Consider the following 20476-nt stretch of genomic DNA (forward strand, 5'->3'; position numbering starts at 1 on the left):
TTATATTTTCTGTAGGTTTATAATTTTTATGTAAGTTTTTATTGAGCATGTCCAAATATCACGAATCGGTGCAGCTTTGTCTGTTGTAATACGTATATTACGAGTGTTTACATTATCAAAACGAATAAACCTTAGCAACATTTTGAATCGATCTCGAGACATTGCAGCTCGAATGAGAGGTAACGAGTCAAATTTCCACATTTCTGATACATGTTCTTTATTAGATCTATGTACACCAGATACGAGAAGAATTACATATAATAAGATATAAAAGCAATAGACTGACGACAATGAAATAATTTACCGAAAAGCACAGATAACTATATTGTAGGTACCCGGGTACCTACACCGTCATAAGAAGTTGTTTTTTTTTTCAGTCACATAAAGGTTAAATACAAAAAAATAATTAAAAGAAAAAAAAATTATTTTCAAATTATTACTGATTTTGTTTTCTAATATGTTTAAAATAATCAGCCCAAATTTTCATTTTTTAACCTATTTTTTGGTTCTTTAAAGTTTAAAGAAAAATTTTTTATAAAGTTTTGTATTAGTTTATAGTAAAAAACCCAGCACAGTAGGATCGCTGCATAGTGGTGACGTGGCATAGTTAGATTAAGTATTATGATATCTGACAGTGATTAAAATCACTATAAAAAAAAACGCTTCGATGCAAATCTTTATTAATATCCTAATTAAGATAAAGTATGTCGAATGAAAAAGGGATTATATAAAATATTATTTCTCATAAAAAAATTATGTTAATCCATACACTTTTCCATAAGTTATATCATAATAAAGTTAAAAATGTAAAAAATAAAATCGAGAATTTTCACACAATAATAGCATTCGATAGCTATTTACACCGTGAAGACAAAATAATGTCCGAAATTTTTATTTGCATAATAAAGTTAGTTAAATGTAGTTAATACATTAGCTTTAATTTAAGATATATATAAAAGTGTCAGACTTTCCGGAACACTTTAAAAAATTAAGTTGAAAAAGTTAATTTTTTGTGAAAAAGTTGTCATGTTAAATCCCCCCTTGTGGACAGGTTAAGGGTCAAATTTATGAAAAAAATATACCAAATGAAAGGTAATGATATTATCTCTCTATATATAAAATATTTATATTCATATGTTCATTTTTGAAAAAGTTATAGCACTTTTAAGTAAAAAAAATTGAAAAAATTACTGTGTATACATATGATGATAATTTGTATACATTACAAACTTGGCATTAATACCATGATCAGAAATTAGATAAGGCAATTATTACTTATCACTCTCATTCAAAAGTATAAGTCATTTTCATGGAAAAAGTTACACACCTCCAAATTATAGTAATCATGAAAAGATAGCGTTTTCGTCTGTCTTTTTCTCAATACGTATTTCAATGTTTAATACCGTAAAATAATACATGAAAATTCAAATTTTCACAAACTTTAAAACGCTACAGAATATTTACTACTGAATATTAATAAGATTTTTTTTACTAAAATTTTTCTTAAATTCTACTCTACAAAATAGCTATCTTAGATTTTTTTTTTACATTTTATTTAAAATTTAAAAATAATTAATATTTTTAATAAAATGTAAAAAATATAATTATTGAGATATAGCTATAGACCTAAGGTATAACTATTATTTAAAAAAAAAATCAACTAAAAATATTAACTGGATCAAAAGTTATTTAAGTTGTCAGTGAGTGGTGGGTCACTCAGTATATAGCCGAATGATAAAAGATTAAACAAGGTAATAAATAATGAAAATATACGTGTTTAAATATGGCAAAAATGTGTAAGGGTGTAAGAGTACAATAATATGAATAAAGAGGGATTTAGAAGGTTGAATAAACATAGTTTAAATATATGAGGGTAATAGTCAAATAAATAAAAATGTATACGTATGTTATGACAAAATAACTGATTGTTCTCACTATTGAATAATATTAAAAAAATGATGTTAATTATCCTGCAAAACTTTATATCTATCTTAATAGTTTATACACAATAGAATATTTGTACTATTACAGCAAAAATTGAAATTTGTACTTACCTCGTATGTTATGTATTGTAACGATTATTTCAAACATTGAAATGTTAATGATGAATTCACACTATATTTCACACGCTGTACACTACGAGTTCGATAATTAATATGACCGTTTAAAAATAAAGCGTTTAATTATAAATAATGCGAAACCGTTACACAAAATCTATGATTGTATTATTATATGTAAGAGATTCTACACACTCTATGTTTTTTACAATATTTATAATTAAACAATGTACCTTTATATGACTTTGTAGAATGAGTAAATTGTTTTTATGAGAGTATATTTTATTGAGAGATGGACACTAATATTTTAGATTCGATGCGAAGCTGAGAAGGTATTAATTTTATTATGATGTGTTTTTTTTTTATTTTATTTTTTTTTTTTTGTGTCTGTCAATCTCAGCTCTTGCTGGACCGATTTTAATAAACAATATGTCAAAAGATCACAAATCGTATCTAGTCGAAGACATTACCCTCAAAAATTGAAAAAAATTCCCTCGTTCCCCGTAAACGGGGGAAATCCCCCAAAAAATTACAAATTTAAAAATCGCTAATTTTCGATATTTTTTCAATTTTTTTTACTTAAAATTGCCATAACTTTTTTAAAAATGACCGAATCAATATAATTTTTTTTTTTATAGATACCTTAGATAATTACCTATCATTTTATATATTTTTGTGAACATTTGACCCTTTAACAGCCCAAAGGATGGGGTTTCAAAATGGTAACTTTTTTACAAAAAATTAACTTTTTCAACTTAACTTTTGAAAATGTTCCGGAAAGACTGACAATTTTATATATACCTTAAATTAAAGCTAATGTAATATACTTTAATTTGAAAAAAAAAAATTTGACCTCTGGACTTGTCTTCATGGTGAAAATGACTACCGTATGCAAAAATATGCTATTTTTGTGAAAAAATTCTTGATATTATATTTTACATTTTTTAACATTATGTTGCTATAACTTTTTAAAAAATGCATGAATCAACTTTATTCTTTAATGATAAATACTTTATATATACTTCTTTCATTCGACATACTTTTTTTTAAAATCGGACCATTTCCCTTTATACAATTTTTATAAATATCTTAGATATTTACCTATCATTTTAAGTTATATATAACTTAACTTTTGAAAATGTTCCGGAAAGACTGACACTTTTATATATATCTTAAATTAAAGCTAATGTAATATACTTTAATTTGAAAAAAAAAAATTTGACCTCTGGACTTGTCTTCATGGTGAAAATGACTACCGTATGCAAAAATATGCTATTTTTTTGAAAAAATTCTTGATATTATATTTTACATTTTTTAACATTATGTTGCTATAACTTTTTAAAAAATGCATGAATCAACTTTATTCTTTAATGATAAATACTTTATATATACTTCTTTCATTCGACATACTTTTTTTTAAAATCGGACCATTTCCCTTTATACAGGGGGGGTGCAAACCTTTTAAAATGCGTATAGAAAGTAGAACTTTTTCAACTTAACTTTTGAAAATGTTCCGGAAAGACTGACACTTTTATATATATCTTAAATTAAAGCTTATGTAATATACTTTAATTTGAAAAAAAAAAATTTGACCTCTGGACTTGTCTTCATGGTGAAAATGACTACCGTATGCAAAAATATGCTATTTTTTTGAAAAAATTCTTGATATTATATTTAACATTTTTTAACATTATGATGTTATAACTTTTTAAAAAATGCATGAATCAATTCTATTCTTTAGCAATAAATACTTTATATATACCTCTTTCATTCGACATACTTTTTTTTTAAATCGGACCTTTTCCCTTTATACAGAGGGGGTGCAAACCTTTTAAATTGTGTATAGAAAGTAGAACTTTTTCAACTTAACTTTTGAAAATGTTCCGGAAAGACTGACACTTTTATATATATCTTAAATTAAAGCTTATGTAATATACTTTAATTTAAAAAAAAAAAATTTGACCTCTAGATTTGTCTTCATGGTTAAAATGACTACCGTATTCAAAAATTTGCTATTTTTGTGTTAAAATTCTGGGTTTTGTATTTCATTTTATTTTAAAATACCTGACAAGGGGAGTATAGATTTTCATAAATTTTATATAAATAAAAATTAATATATCATAGAAAGTTAAACTTATTTAAATTTGTTTGCTTCTTTTAAGTCGAGAAAAATAACTTTGAAATTTGAACTAGCTTAAATAGCCAATTTTTTCATTCCAGAGCACCGACGTACAGTTGCCGAGTTCGTTAAACTTATGTTTTACACGCTTGGGGTACGAGGTTCCAACCCGCGCATGGCAATGAATTTTTTGCATTTTTTCTTAATTCTTTTTAAGTATAAATTTTTAACTCGTTTGATTTTTATCTCATTTAAATTCAATAACTTCAATAAAGTTCAAGGATCCCATAATTTTAGTCTCCCCTTGTAAGAAGAAATTTCTTATTCGTATTAAAATTATATTAGTATATTTTAAGTTTTAGCTTCGATGCAAAGCTGAGAAGATATATTTTTGTGACTATCATTTATTTTCTCTGCTCTAACTTGACCTACTTTTTTCAACAATACGTCAAATNCTCTAACTTGACCAACTTTTTTCAACGATACGTCAAATGATTACAATTCGTATCTAGTTGAAGATATTACACACAAAAATTGAAAAAAATTTTCAATTTATCAATTAAACAATTAGTTATTCCATGTTCTCCATAAAGACAATTGAAATCATTAATTTGTAATGTTTTCAAAGTATTTATTGACGAATGAAGTTTGATATGATAGGTTTCAACTACAAAATTTAATTATGTTACTTTGTAATTTAATAATTTTTTTACTTTATTTGTGTGTGCTACTACTAGACTATAATATTCAAAATTTTTTGGTAGCATGTTGTTATATAAATCATTTCTAAAAAAAATGATTGTTTTTCCTCCTGAATTAACAATTGATTTTTATAATTATAATCAAATTTTATAGTACGCTATTGAATAGATCTTTTTAATAACTTTGTTTTGATTTAATGTTAAAGTAAATCATTAAAATTAATTAAGTTCTCAATACTTCAATTGTAGAATCTTTTCAAACAACAAAAGTTACTAGGAAATTAACACTATTACTCCTTTTTAAGTTATCTATTACCATAAAAATGCAAAAAAATATTGAGCTTTTCTGATAAATTTACAATAAATAGTAATTATAAAACTTTCCGACTGCAAATTCATCTTAACGATACAATTTTTTTAATTGTCATAAAATTTTCTATTTAATGATGTCAATGTCAAACTGCCAACTGAGCTAAAAGTTATGGTAAAATAAATTATTTTTTTTTATTATAAACATTTACAATAATCTACTTTAAACGATTAAAAAAATAGGCTAAATATGTCATTTTCCTTATTTTTAACATATTAATAATCAAATTCAGTATTGATTTAAAACAATTTTTTTTGTTCTTAATTATTTTTTTTTATATGTAAATACTATTTTTAATAATATTAAAACTTAAAAGTGATAGAAAAAGTCTAATTGCACATTTGAAAACATCGAAAAAAGTTGATTTAGAATAGTATATTTTTGTTCCTAATGGAAGTTCCTTGTAGTCCAGTGTATAAAACTTATAAGTTAACTTTGTTAACTGTTATAACTTTATCAAAAATGACCAAATGAGTATATTTTTTTTTTATTTCGATGCATGTCTTTATCTATCATTTGGTTTTTTTTATAAATCTAACCCTTTACCGGCCCACAAGAGGGATTCAAAATATTAACTTTTTTTTTTTTAGTTAAAGTAAATCATTAAAATTAATTCAGTTCTGGATATTTCAATAGTAGAATCTTTTTAAATATCAAAAATTACTTAGAAATGATTACTATGATTTCTATTTAAGTGTTCTATTACGATAAAAATGCAAAAAATAATGAGTTTTTCTGATAAATTTACAATAAATAATAATTATAAAACTTTCTGACTGCATATTAATCTTAAAAATAACATTGTTTTAATTCTCATAAAATTTTCTATTTAATGATTCATTCTAGTCAACGAAGGAGTAATTTTGCAGAATAGCAGAAAAAATTCCCAACAAACTTTTTTTTTTTTTGTTTTAATTAGGCAATTGGTGGATTATTCCAAAAGCAACATCAACTCTTATTTCTTTAATTATATCATGATTAGTAGTTCTTTGATTTTAAAATATAATATATGAATATATACTAATTATAATTATTAAATTTAGTATGAAATTGATATTTAATATTGTAATTTAAACGGAGAAATTATAAAAATAATAAAGAAGTTATATTTTGCTTTACTTTTACGTGTATAAAAATTTAAAGGGCTTGATACAATAATTTTCAATAAAAACTGTTTGTTACTATAAAAAAATGCACTGGACTACAAGGAACTTTCATCAGAAGCAAAAATATACTTTTCTAAATCAAATTTTCGCGTTGTTTTCAAATCTGCAAGTAGACTATTTCTATCACTTCTAATTTTTTATATTATTACTAATTATATATATAAAATAATAATTAAAAGAAAAAAAAATTTGTTTTCAAATTATTACTGATTTGATTTTTAATATGTTAAAAATAATCAGTCCAAATTTTCAATTTTAACCTATTTTTTTGGTTCTTTAAAGTTGATGAAAAATTTTTGATAAAGATTTATGAAAGTTTATAGTAAAAATAATTGAATATATTACCATAACTATTAGCTCAATTACAAGTTTAAAATTGACATCTGGGCCAGTCAACAAAGGAAAAATTTCTTAAAAAATTCCCAACCAAATTTTGTCTTATTAATAGTTGAATTAAAATATGTATAATGACATACTAATAGTCCTCATTGATTAAAATTGAGCTTTTTTTTTTTACAGCCTCGCAAAAGTTATGAGCTTTTTTAATTTTCTAAAAAAATTATTAGCTTACAAAAAAAAGTTTCGTACAAAAGTTGTTTAAAAAACAATTATAAACAAACAAATTATTTTATAGTTTTTCATTTAAACAAATATTTTTCGAGTTACATTACATTTAATATGAGTACTAAAATTTATATTCCATTTTTTTCATTTTACGGTTACTTTTTATCATGTTATACTTACATTAGATACAATGTTATAAATACATATGTGTGTGTGTGAGTTTTTTTATTTATTGTATCATTAAAGTGTAGTGTTTATTAATATACAATTGATAGAGTAGGTAATTGATTTGACACTATATTGTTTAAACCCAACTAAACGCTAAATTGTACATTCCCAAACAACAATCATATTATGTCAATTGCCACCGGAATTTCTGGTAATCTTTTTATTTTTCTTTGCCTTAATCCCAACTACTTGGGGTCGGCCACCCTTATCCTAAGCTTCCACTTGACACGATCTCCCACATCTTCTACGCTCACATCAGCTGTCCTCAAATCGCATTCAATAGCATCCCTCCATCTCTTTTTTGGTCTTCCTCTATCTCTTCTTCCTTCAACATTCATTTCTATAACTGTTCTTACAGCTTTCGATTCTTCTTTCCTCATACCATGACTAAACAATCTAAGTCTATATTCTGTCATCTTATCCACCATTGACGCAACACCTTTGCTTCCTCTTATATGCTCGTTCCTTATCCTATCTTCTCTAGTCACTCCACTCATCCAACTAAGCATTCTCATCTCTGCTACACTTATTCTCTGCTCTACTTTCTTATCAACCGCCCAACACAATGAACCATACATCATAACTGGCCTCACAATTTCATACTAAATTTAAAAACTATAATTAGTATTTATTCATATATTATATTTTAAAATCAAAGAACTACTAATCAGGATATAATTAAAGAAATAAGAGTTCATGTTGCTTTTAAAATATTTCACCAATTTCTCTAAAGGAAACACTATCTACAGATTTGCATCGAAGCGTTTCTTATGATAGTGATTTTAATCACTGTCAGATATCATCTATACTTGTCCCATCTATGCCTCGTCCACACTGTGCCTCGATCCCACTGTTCTACCGTTTTTTTTAAATAATCATTTTGATTTTTAGCAAAACAAAATTCTATAGTATACTTAAAAAAGTAAAATTATATTAAATACCTTCCTAAAATAATTGCTGAATACGCCTAAGTGGAATACCTCATTAACAAACGTTGACCTTATACACAATAAAATTTACTATATTCTCTTTTTAAAATTTCCTGGTTTTAATAATTTAATTTTTAATATATTTTTCTTCCACTGATTCAGATGTAATATTTTCCCTGCAAAACTCTTATAGTGCCCGTCGTAAACGTGTACTCATACTGGAATCTAGTCTGACCAAAACAAGATTCAAAAATATTAATATCTATGTAAAAGATTTATCAAGTCGGAATTGTGGTTGCCTAATGTGTCCCGTCGGTATCGTCTTGAAAGGATGCGGCACAATAATCACCAAGATAAAAATGAAACACTAAAAAATATATTCGTAAGTTTCTGTGTGCTGTCTGGCGGCCCGATGTCCGTTAGAACAAAGACATTAAGCTCAATAAGTAGCTCTCCAATACCCATAGGCTTACAAATATATTTTAACCTAATACACCTAACTTTAAAAATCTTTAATTGCAACCTTTGCTCTGTCTGCCGGCGCGATGTTCGTTAAAACAAAGACATTAAACTCAATGGCAAGCTACCCAGTATATATACAGTTGCAATACACTTAGTTCAATAGAAATATTATTAAATTAGTTTCAATCTGAAATAATTGTAACCTTTAGCACATAATAAATATTTACCATTAAATGAATAATTATAGTTGATTCAGGTTTATTATAAAAAAAAAATAAATAAATAAATAATTTTAAAATCTTTGAGGTTTAAAATATTAATTGACATTCATTTGAATTCAAATGAACAAATAAATTTAAAATAAAAAGATTCACCAAAACAAAATTCACTGTAAAGTTATTCTAAGTTCCGTTTAATCTAAAAAANAAAACAAAATTCACTGTAAAGTTATTCTAAGTTCCGTTTAATCTAAAAAAAATATTCTAAGTCCAAATAAATTAAAAAAAAAACTAAGTCCCAAATAGTAGGAATCTCAAGTAGAGTGTCGCAGATTTTGTGTATTTTGAAATCAGCGAAAAAACTGATTTTAATAAGAAAAAATGGGTATTTATAGTAGATGAAGGCCGTGTAGCGATCCCTAATGTGATCTTGTAAACTGTAGATCTTAATTAATAGTTAAATGCGATTGGCTGGACTTAATTTAGAACCCACACATAGGCGTTACTTTGAATCTGTACAATAATTAGATTTAATTCTTTAGTTTATTGATTATTTTATGATTAAAATAAGGGAACCCTGTTTTGGTGATCTTGTGAATTCATTATACATGTATAAAAGATAAAATAATATAATATTCTAATATTATAAGTGATAACATAATATTACAGACGTATCGTTGAAAGAAATCGGTCGATGAGAGCTGAGAAAAAGTGGTACCAGACACAAAAAAATAAATATAAAAAAAACACATAGTAAAATTAATACCTTCTCAACTTTACACCGAAGCTAAAGAGTGACACCTTTATACATTAAAAGGTATAACAAAAAAATTATTTTGTAACAATGAAATTGTTATGGATATGGTTCATTAATCTTTTCAGAATTTAAACAACCTGTTGGAAGTACACACTATTTTAGCGATTGGTTAACAACAAAAAAAGTTATAAACAATTATAGTCGATTTTTTTTGTCGAAAAAAAATTTTTTTTTCAAACCGTTGCCATTTTGTGAAAAAAAATTTTAAAAATATAATCATGTGTACTTCACTAGCGACACTTGTGTAGATAATGAAAAAAAATTTTCTTTTGTTATAGGTGGAGTTGGGCACGACTTCTACTGCTCGCCGCGGAAGAACTTTTTAAAAAAGCAGTTCACGGTAATCGCTGCACAGACGCCATTTTGTAAAAAAAATAACAATAAAAAAATTTTTCTATTCTCCAAAAGTTGCTTAATCCAATGATGTATTATTTATATACCTTGCATCTCAAATGTCCTTTAAAAAAAATCATGAAAAAAGCCTTATTTTTTGAGCATTTGGTGGATATTACCCCTTAAGAAACTTTTAATAATAATTATTATATTATATTAAATATTATTTTATATTTTATTAATTTATAAAAACCATACTTTTTTATTTTGATAAATTAATTTATTATTAAAAATAATAAATTTCAGTAATTACCTCATTTGACAATATCAGATTAACCAAATTACACACGCATAAAAGCATAATGCTTTTTGAAAACATTTTAACCTTTTCAAATTATTTTAAAGTGAACTTATAAATTTTTGTGATAATCTATAATTTTACATTTCTTTTTTATAATATTTTATAATCGTATTTTACTGTTTTACATGATTTATTTTAAGATAAATAGAAAATAAATTATATTTAAATAAATATTTAGAGCACATATTTGTGCAATCTAACCATCGTAAAAATTTAACTAAGCTGAATAATTTTGAGAATCTATTATTTATCTTGTTATATTTACAATTTATTCATTATTTTTTAGCTTCAATGTGAAGCTGAGTAGGTATTAATTTAACTAAGATGTATTATTTTATCGGGTTCTGTTATCACTTTCTTTCAACCCTCGCCGAACCAATTTCAGATCTATATTTCTTATAGTTTAATCCTATAGTTTTTAACTAATTAGCAGTAGTATTAAAAATTAGTGGTAATAGAAAAAATCTAATTGCTGTTTTGAAATTAGCACGAAAAACTGAATAATAAAAGTATGATTTTGAGTGTAATAAAAATTTACAGATTATTTATTCATAATTCTCCTTCTTTTTCCTCTTCTTATTCTCAACTACTTGGGGTTATCTACCCTTATCCTAAACTTCCACTTGACACGATCTACCACATCAACTACGCTCACATAAGCCGTCTTCATATCACATTCAATTACATCCTGCTATCTATTATTTTATAGCTTCTCATTCTTTTCTTCTCATAACATGATCAAACTATCGACATCTATTTTCTCTCATCTTATATACGAATGACGCTACTCATACACTCCTTCATACATGCTCGTTCCTTATCCTTATTTTCTCTAGTCTTTATTTATTCATAATTAACAAAAAATTATTATCTAAAATGTTTTATGTCAAACCTTTTAATTTGTATACACGTTTGTCAGGAAAGTAATAGCTACTTTATAGTTAATTGAATTAATTGATATATATGATTGAAAAAAATTACAATATTAAATAATTAAATATTAATCTCATACTATATTTAAATGCCTTAATAAATATTTATTCATATATTATACATCTAAATCAAAAAACTTCTCATCGGGAATAATAAAGGATATAGGAATTCATTTTGCTTTTGGTATACTACACCAAATTCTTAAAATTAAACAGTATCTACAGATTTGTATCGAAGCGTTTTTAATGATAATGATTTAAATCATTGTCGAATATCATCTATACTGGGCCCAACTATGTCACGTCTCCACTGTGCCGCGACCCGAATGTGCTGTGTTTTAAGCTTTGATGCGAAGCTGAAAAGGTATTAATTTTACTATGATGTGTCTTTTTTAATAATTTATTTTTTTATTTGTCTGTTACCACTTTTTCTCAGCTTTCGCCGCACCAACTTCTTTCAATATGTCTTTTCTATTTGTCTTAATTAAAACTTATGTAATAAACTTTATTATGGAAAAAAAAAAATCTCGGACCTTATTTTTTTATGACAATTGTTTTATGTGAAATACTATTTATATACCTTTTATATATATTTATAAGTAACAAAAATATTTTTTCGAATAGTATTGAATCCAGTTATTAAATATTTTTACATGTTAAAAGTGAAGAAATATATAACTTGCAAGCGGGCTTTTATATTAGTAATTCGGCCTGTAACAACAACGTGGTTTGCCACTTGCATAACGACTAGCTAGAGTAGCAAGGGCCGCCACCACCTAGGCGAAGTGTCACACCTATCAGATATGATTACCGAACCATAGGTGGAATTTAATTTTAAGTTAATTAAAAGTATAATCTAAGTTAATATGTCGTTATATGTATAAATTACTATAATGCCTCGTGGTTTATAGAACACAATTATGACAATCAAAGTTGTATGTGGTTGATATGTAAAACATACCGTAGCCCGTGTCTAGATTAAGGAATAGGAATGAAATACACGCGAGTAATTAAGTTACTCGCGCAATAAAATAAATATTACAGTTGAAATTAATAAGGAAATTTAATTTAATTGTTAAAAAAAGAAAATTAAGTTAAACATGGACAAAAATGCGAATGCATCAAAAACCATGTCTACAAATAAAGGCAATACAAATAAAATAAAATATTTAAACAAATAATATTACAAACATCACGGACGGTATTGGAACACATCCGTTAATGTTAATCGGAAATTAATGAAGAACGCCAGAAGTGGTCTGGACACTCGCTCCTTAGCGTTGGCTAGAAGAAAAGGGAAACACGTGCTCTCCACACATAAACAAAATTAAGTTAATTTACGATAAAATAAAATGAAATAAAATAATTAATAAAATATAGCTCATTACACAAATATAATATATAAAAGAAAACGATACCCGGTCTCCGAAGAGACCCATCCGATGGTCTGGATGCTTCGCGCGAAAAGACCTGGCCGTTCGCCGTTGGTGGCTCTACTCCAATATTGAAAAAAGGATGTCAATAAAACAATAAACGTGTGCACCCTAGCACGGTCAATGACAGAAGAAAGAATAGAGAAGAGTCAACACCGATCTAACGGCAATTTCAAATCGATGACGGCCAGTCTTTTTGGAAGGGATCAATACTGATAAACAATTCGATTATAATTATATTTCTCTTTTATCGCCTTATCTAGCGGTCAGAGGCAAAATAGTGAGTGGTTGACACCGCTGTGTCAGAAAAAGGTTCTTTCGCGCGATAAAATAAATAAGTACACATAACAAAAAATCATAAACGGTCCACCTTCGAATTTGTGACGTTACAAACTTATTCATTTTTATAATTTTTCGTATAAATTACAATATTAAATTATTGAATATCAATCTCATACTAAATTTAATTACTATAATTTTTTTGTGTTTCTGTCATTCATTTTACTCAGCTCTCAGTTGACCAATTTTTTTCAACGATACATCAAATGATTACAATTTATTTCTAGTTGAAGATATTACCTTAAAAATTGAAACAAATTTCACTATATTAATTAAAAAGTTACTTAGCCCACATTTTCCATATAGAAATTTAGAATCATTCATTTCTTATGTTTTTAAAGTATTTATTGTCGAATTAAGTTTGATATGATAATAGATTTCAACTATAAAATTAAATAAATTTTTTTTGTAATATATTAATTTTATAACCAATTTTTTTTTTTGAAAGTTGTTGATTTTTTTAAGAATATTTTGATTGCTTTTGTTAGTTACAGTTAATCATTAATATTTCAATTGTAGAGTTTTTTTAAACACCGAATGTGTCTTAGTACTGAAAAAAGAATTTTTTTACAAAAATTGTATTTTTTTAAAATTTTATATCAGTTTTCACCATGAAAACAGACTAAAGTCCGAAAAATGTCAGTATTTTCGAATCATATATAAAAGTTAAGTTGAAAAAGTTAATTTTTTGTGAAAAAGTTGTCACTTTGAATCTCCCCTGAGATCAATGGTCACATTAAGTAAAAAAGTATACCAAATGATAGATAAAAACCTCATACATCAATAAAAAAAACTTATATTGATTTGGTCATTTTTGAAAAAGTTATAATTAGTAGTTGATTTATATTTATAATTTATGAATAAATATCTATTAAAGCAATTAAACGTATTATGATATTGATATTTAATAATTTAGTATTATAATTTTTTCGTAGAATTTATAAAAAATTTTAAAGTAGTTATTACTTTTATAGCAAACGTATATAAAAAATAATGGGCTTGACACAAAACTTTTTAGATAATAATTAGTTATTATTTATGAATAAATGGTCTCCAAAAAATTTTCATCATAGTCAAAATTATACTTTTATTATTTAATTTTTTTTGCTAATTTCAAATCAGCAACTATATTTTTTCTATCACCAATTATTTCGATATTATTACTAATTAATTAAAAACTACAAGATATAACTGTAAAGAAAATAGTTCTGAATATTTCAATTCTATCATCTATTTAAACACCAAGAGTTACATAGAAATTATGAATATTTCTTTTGAAATGATTTATTAGGATAAAAAAATAATTAAAACACAAAATAATGGTATTCAAATTATTACAGATTTTGATTTTTAATATGTTAAAAATAATCAGAGCAAAATATCGTTTTTAACCTTTTTTCTTGGTCTTTTAAAATTGATTTTTTGAAAGTTTAAAATAAAAAAAAACTTGAATTTGTTACCATAACTTTAAGCTTAACTTCAAGTTTAAAATTTAAATTATTAAATAGAAAACTTTATGAGAATAAAAAATAGTATTCTTAAGATTAATATGGAGTCAGGAAATTGTATAATTACTATTTACTGTAAATTTATCAGAAAAGTTCAATATCTGTTTTGCATTTTAATTGTAATAGATCACTTAATAATTTCTAAGTAATTATTGGTGTTTAAAAAGATTCAACAATTAAAATATTCATAGTTAGTTTTAATAATTTAGTTAAACTAAAAACCAATCAAAATTTTAAATTTTGATTATTACTGTTGAAATTTTTTTTTAATTCAGGTAAAATTAAAAATAATTTTTTTTAGATTTATGATTTATATAGCAACATGTTATCAATAAATTTGGAATATTAGACTGTTAGTAACATACACAAATTAAGTTAAAAAATGAATATATTACGAAGTACAATTATTTAATTTTGTAGTTGACGCATATTATCATATCAAACCTATTTCGACAGTAAAAACTGTAAAGACAATAAAAATTAATGATTTTAATTGTCTATATGGAAAATGTGGGCTAAGTAACTTTTCTATTAATAAAGTGGAAATTTTTCCAATTTTTGAAGGTAATATCTTCGACTAGATATGATTTGTGATCTTTTGACGTATCATTGAAAGAAGTCGGTGCGGTGAAAGTTGAAATAAAGTGTAACAGACAAATAAAAAAAAATAATAATAAAAAAACACATTACAGTAAAATTAATACCTTCTCAGTTTTGCATCGAAGCTATAAACCCAGCACATTGGGGTCGCGGCATAGTGGAGACGTGGCATAGTTGGGTCCAGTATAGATGATAATTGACAGTGATTTAAATTACTATCATAAAAAAACGCTTCGATGAAAGTCTGTAGATAGTGTTTAATTTTAAAAGAAATGATTAAAATTAATAGCTTCTCTGCTTCACATCGATAATTATTTATTCATAATGTCTTTGAAAGTAATATTTAAGACGTCTTATGTGAATGATGTTTTTACTCACTGAATGATTCATACAGTATTTCTAAAGATTTTATTATATCATATAGTAAATTGTTATGTATAATTTTATTATCTATTGGAAAATATGGTTTGAATCCACGCATTAAATAAAATGTACTGTATCCCGTACTAGTTTGTGGAGTTGAGTTATATACTAAAGTTACAAATGGCAAATATGACCATTTAGATTGATCAATAATTTGATAATTATTTTTTCAATATAATTTCTTAAAGATGCGCATAGAACACCATTTTCTTTTTCTACAAGACCTTGAGTTTGGAGTATGTAAGCTGTTGACCATATCTGTTTCCCAGGTTTATACAAATTTCTTGTACTACATTATTTTAATATGGGAACCCCAATTTAAGGTAAATTAAAGGTAAATCGCCTCATTGTGATACTATTTAAATTATAAATTTAACAGTGGCTTCAGCTGTATTAGACTCTACTGCTTTTGTAAAAATATATTTAGTATTATGACATACTGTCACTAAAATATATTTATTACTATTACTTGAACTTATTGGACCCATATAATCGAAAATTAAGTGATTTAATTGCTTAGATGTAAATGGTACGTCAAATTATATCCTGTAATTGTCCTATAGGTTTTCCACTCAATTTTTTATTTGTTTAACAATTTGGACCAGTTTTAATAAATCTTTAATAAGATTAGGCCAAAAATGTTTATTTTGAATGTTATTTAGTGTCATCCAAATGTTTTAATAGAGGTTTTGTAATAAAGCTTGCTTTAATGTGTTAAATGATTTTTCATGCTTTGTACACCATTTAATTTTTAAAAAATCCTAATGCTGAAATAAAGGCTCATTTGTATTGATCTATAGTTTTAACTGGTAATTGTAAAAAAAACCCTATTAAAATCGAGTAAATATAAATATTGCGAATTGTCTAATGCTCGTAATAAATCAGTAGTTATTGGTAATGGATATAAATTTGATTGAACTCTACCAATTAATCATTTATTCGAAACAATAAACCGATATGAGTATTTATATTTTTAATTTATTAAAAAAGCCGGTGTCCTAAAATTTTAAGTGATTGATTTTATAATATCATCTTCTAAAAGTTTATCAATTTACTTTTGCTGTTTTGATTTGTTTATTATCACTAGTGAATAAATGAATATATTATTTTAATAAGTTAATAACCTGATTACGCATAGATATATTTTACCCTTAGTTTGTTGAAATTTAATTTTTAGGTCAATATAATTATCTTTTTAATTAATTATAGATTGAGTACATTATAACCTTCGATGTAATTTTATTTTCTGATATTTTGACACTAAATTATTGATTTAATTTCTTAATAAAAATAGTATCGGCTGGAGAAAGTAGCACTGAAAGTTGGACTTCATATTAATGAGGACAAAACGGAATATATGGCAGTAGGAAGACGAGACACCATAAGACTATATCCAACTCTTAACATCAACACACGAAATTTCAAAAGAATTAAATAATTCAAGTACCTAGGGTCAATACTATCAGAGAGAAATGAAATCGAATTAGAAAAAGGGGCAAGAATTCAGTCAGGAAATAAATGCATCTATGGTCTTGCAAAATTAATGGGATCAGGATCACTTTCAAAGGATTTAAAAATACAATTATACATTACATTAATACAACCTATAATTACTTATCGAGCTGAGACATGGCCATTACGGAAAATTAATGAAACAAAACTCTTAATTCTGGAAAGAAATATGCTGCGAAAGATTTTTGGTCCAGTAAAGGACATGCTATATGGTGAGTGGAGAATAAGAAAAAACGATGAATTAGAAACGCTCTTACACAAATCCAGTATACTTGAACCAATAAAAGACAAAAGACTGTTATGGGCTGGGCATGCTTGGCGTAGCCAAAACCCACTCATACGCATAGTATTAGAAGAAAACTCTACTGAAAAAAGACCGCTGAGGAGACCACGTCTGAGATGGGAGGACTTAGTGAGAAATGATTTGAAAGCGTTAGGAGGAGGGGTAGATTGGAGGATACAGGTATCGTATAAAGAAAATTGGAGGCAAGAATGAATGTCGGGATGGTCCTAGTGGCCGGGTATACCAAATAAGAAGAATGAAAATAATAGTATCAGCTAAAAGTGAAAAATAATTTTCATTGTAAAATTTATAAATTAAAATTTTTTTATACATAGTACAATTCTTACTATTCTGAGTAATTTAAACTAGGGTAAAAATAAAATATGAATATAAAAATATAATAATATAAAAAATATGCTTAAAATGTAAGTATTTAAAATAATAGTTGTATTATTTAAATTTGATTTGTATCTTTACATGCACTATACGTTAATAGAAATTATTTATAGGTTATCACGGCTAAATTTTATTTACTCATAAAATAAATTAAAATATACTATCAAAATGCCAAATTTTTATTATAGAAATATATTTAAAAATTACTTAGAAGAATAACTTACCAATGAAATTTTATTCAAATTGTATAATAATAGTATAATTAGAGGACTGGGGGGAAATTTGACAAAATTCAAGTAATAGTTAAATTTAAGCATTTAAAAAATATAATTATATAAATTAAATTACTGTAAACATAAAAAAAATATTTTATAGTTTTAAATAAATTTAAAAAAAAACATGTCATTATGTTCAACATAAATTTACGTTATTGTATAATAATTTTAATTTTAACTAAAAATTTTAATTATTGTGTATTTTTCTGAATTTATAGATAATAATTCAATATTTAATACAGTATATGATTTATCTTTGAAATATTCTTTTAATTTTATGTAATAAACCAAAAATAAAAAGAAAGAAAAGAAAAGATAAAATAAGAGAGAAACAAATTATTAATGTAGAGATTGGATAATTATTATAGTTAAGAGATTGTATAGGTTAAATATAAAAAGAAATTGGTGGTACTTAGTAAATTATTATGTTTATTATTTATTATAAGTTTTTAAGTTTTTTTGTAGATTTAATTGTCTTCAATTTTATTTAAATTAATTTTCTCATTAATTGTTTCTCTCATTAATTATTAATGGTTTATCACTCAATAGATTTTTGGAAGTTCGAAAGCATAGGTTAAATTGTATTTACCTTACGTCCTGTGTAATACAATAATATTTCAAGTAATCCAGTGTTGATTTCCGTATTAAACGCACTACGTATACGATTTACACTATATGTCATATAGTCTATATAATTAATTACAAAAAACGACTCCAGACTTTAAATAATATGATTTAATTACACAATTACACAAAGACTGATCTTACTTGTAAAAGATTTTAAACACTCTGTATTTTATTATAAAAACAATTTTGATTTTTTTACTTATTGGTTTTTTTTTACGTTTATCGAGTAAGTATTTTTTAGAGAGTATATTTTTTTATTGAGAGATTGATACCAATATTTCTTAAATTTTCCTCTGGCCTGGCCAAAACAAGATTCAGAAATATCTATATCTATGTAAAAAATTTATCAAGGCAGAATTGTGGTGGCCCAATGTGTTCCGGTGCTAAAATAAAGCACCTTGAAAGGATGCGGCACAATAATAACCATGACAAAAATTAAACACTGCAAATATATTCGTAAGTTTCTCTGCGTTGTCTGCCGGCGCGATGTTTGTTAAAACAAACACATTAGCAACGAGACTAGCTACCCAATAAGTATAGAGTATAAAATAATTTAAAAAAAATGTAATGTTTAAAATATTATTTGATGTTTATTTCCACAACAAGAAAAATAAAATATTATTAATGATTGAACAAATTAAATTTAATTAAAAGATTCACCAAAACAAAATTCACTTTAAAATTTCTAAGTGTCATTTAGTTTTAAAGAAAAATATTCTAAGTCCAAATTAATTAAAAATTCGACTAAGTCCTGGAGCGTGAAATCTTTAGTAGGGTGTCGTAGATTTTGTGTATTTTAAAATCGTCAAAAGAACTGGTTTAGATGGGGAAAAATGGCTTTTTATAGTGTGAAGGGGGTAGCTCAGCGATCTCTATCGTGATCCTGGAAACTGAGGTTTTGTATTCTAATTGGTTAATTAAAATGGGGTCCCAACATGTAGGCGTTACTTAATAATTTCTACAAGAGGGAGATTTTATCGTATAGTTAAAGGGTTATTTTGTATTTTAAATAAGAGAACCCTGTTTTGGTGATCTTGTATAATCATAATATGTGACATACATGAACAAATGATAACATCATATTATATATTAATATTATATGTAATAATATAATATTACATTTAATAATAAGAGAGATTATGTCAAGTTGACTCTTGGGACAAAATGATATTCCTGGTTTTAAAATAATATAGTAATGTTTATGACCTTTTTATGAAAATATTTGTGAATATATTAACTTAAGAATCAAAAATTATTTAAATAATGAAAATAATTTAAACGAATACATTAATTTGTTTGAAATCGCACTTATATCTTTATTTTAAAATCCATATAATTTTGTAGTTTTGTGTGTCAGCTATTCATTTATATCAGGAATAAAATAGATATCACAGATAAGACATTTTCAACGTTACGCACCTCTCTGGCCAATAACATTAACTCAAAAAATTAAACTACCTTCTTTATGCAAATGGCTGCCACATTTTACTGAATGCAAAAATAACCTTTGATTGAAAATGTCCACACACATTTGTTTAAATTAATACAAATAAAACGTTGACTTGAATTTTTTTGAAAAAAAAATTAAAACCAGAGCATGCTTATAATATTCTAATTAAAGCTTTTTTTCATTGTTTGATTACACTGAATTTTCAATAAGTTTGAAAATATCGTTTTTTTAGAACGGCTATTGATTTTTTTGATATTTTTTTTATGAGGTTAGTTGAATAATATTATTATTGAATAATAATATTTAAATACTAGTAAAATTAAAATGAAAACACATTCTCATTGTATAAAGATGGATTACAAACCCAATTTAT

At 25.3% G+C, this 20476-nt stretch overlaps 1 protein-coding gene across 3 annotated transcripts in view; it reads right to left on the minus strand.

The window, feature by feature from the left end:
• Nucleotides 1–18731, minus strand: part of LOC126895030 (RING finger protein PFF0165c-like) — a 34754-nt gene extending 16023 nt beyond the window's left edge. The window contains exon 1 of one of the 3 annotated variants that reach the window (XM_050666481.1): nucleotides 18616–18731. In XM_050666481.1, coding sequence (XP_050522438.1) covers nucleotides 18616–18708 — 93 coding nt within the window. In that variant the 5' untranslated portion in view covers nucleotides 18709–18731. Of the gene's footprint in view, nucleotides 1–2054; nucleotides 2133–10277; nucleotides 10382–18615 lie in introns of those variants that run through there. The other 2 variants (XM_050666482.1, XM_050666483.1) reach the window with 2 other exon arrangements.
• Nucleotides 18732–20476: the final 1745 nt, after the last annotated feature.

This window comes from Daktulosphaira vitifoliae, unplaced genomic scaffold (genome assembly GCF_025091365.1).
Source record: "Daktulosphaira vitifoliae isolate Bord-2020 unplaced genomic scaffold, ASM2509136v1 Scaffold_1, whole genome shotgun sequence".
In the NCBI taxonomy this organism is placed as follows: domain Eukaryota; kingdom Metazoa; phylum Arthropoda; class Insecta; order Hemiptera; family Phylloxeridae; genus Daktulosphaira; species Daktulosphaira vitifoliae.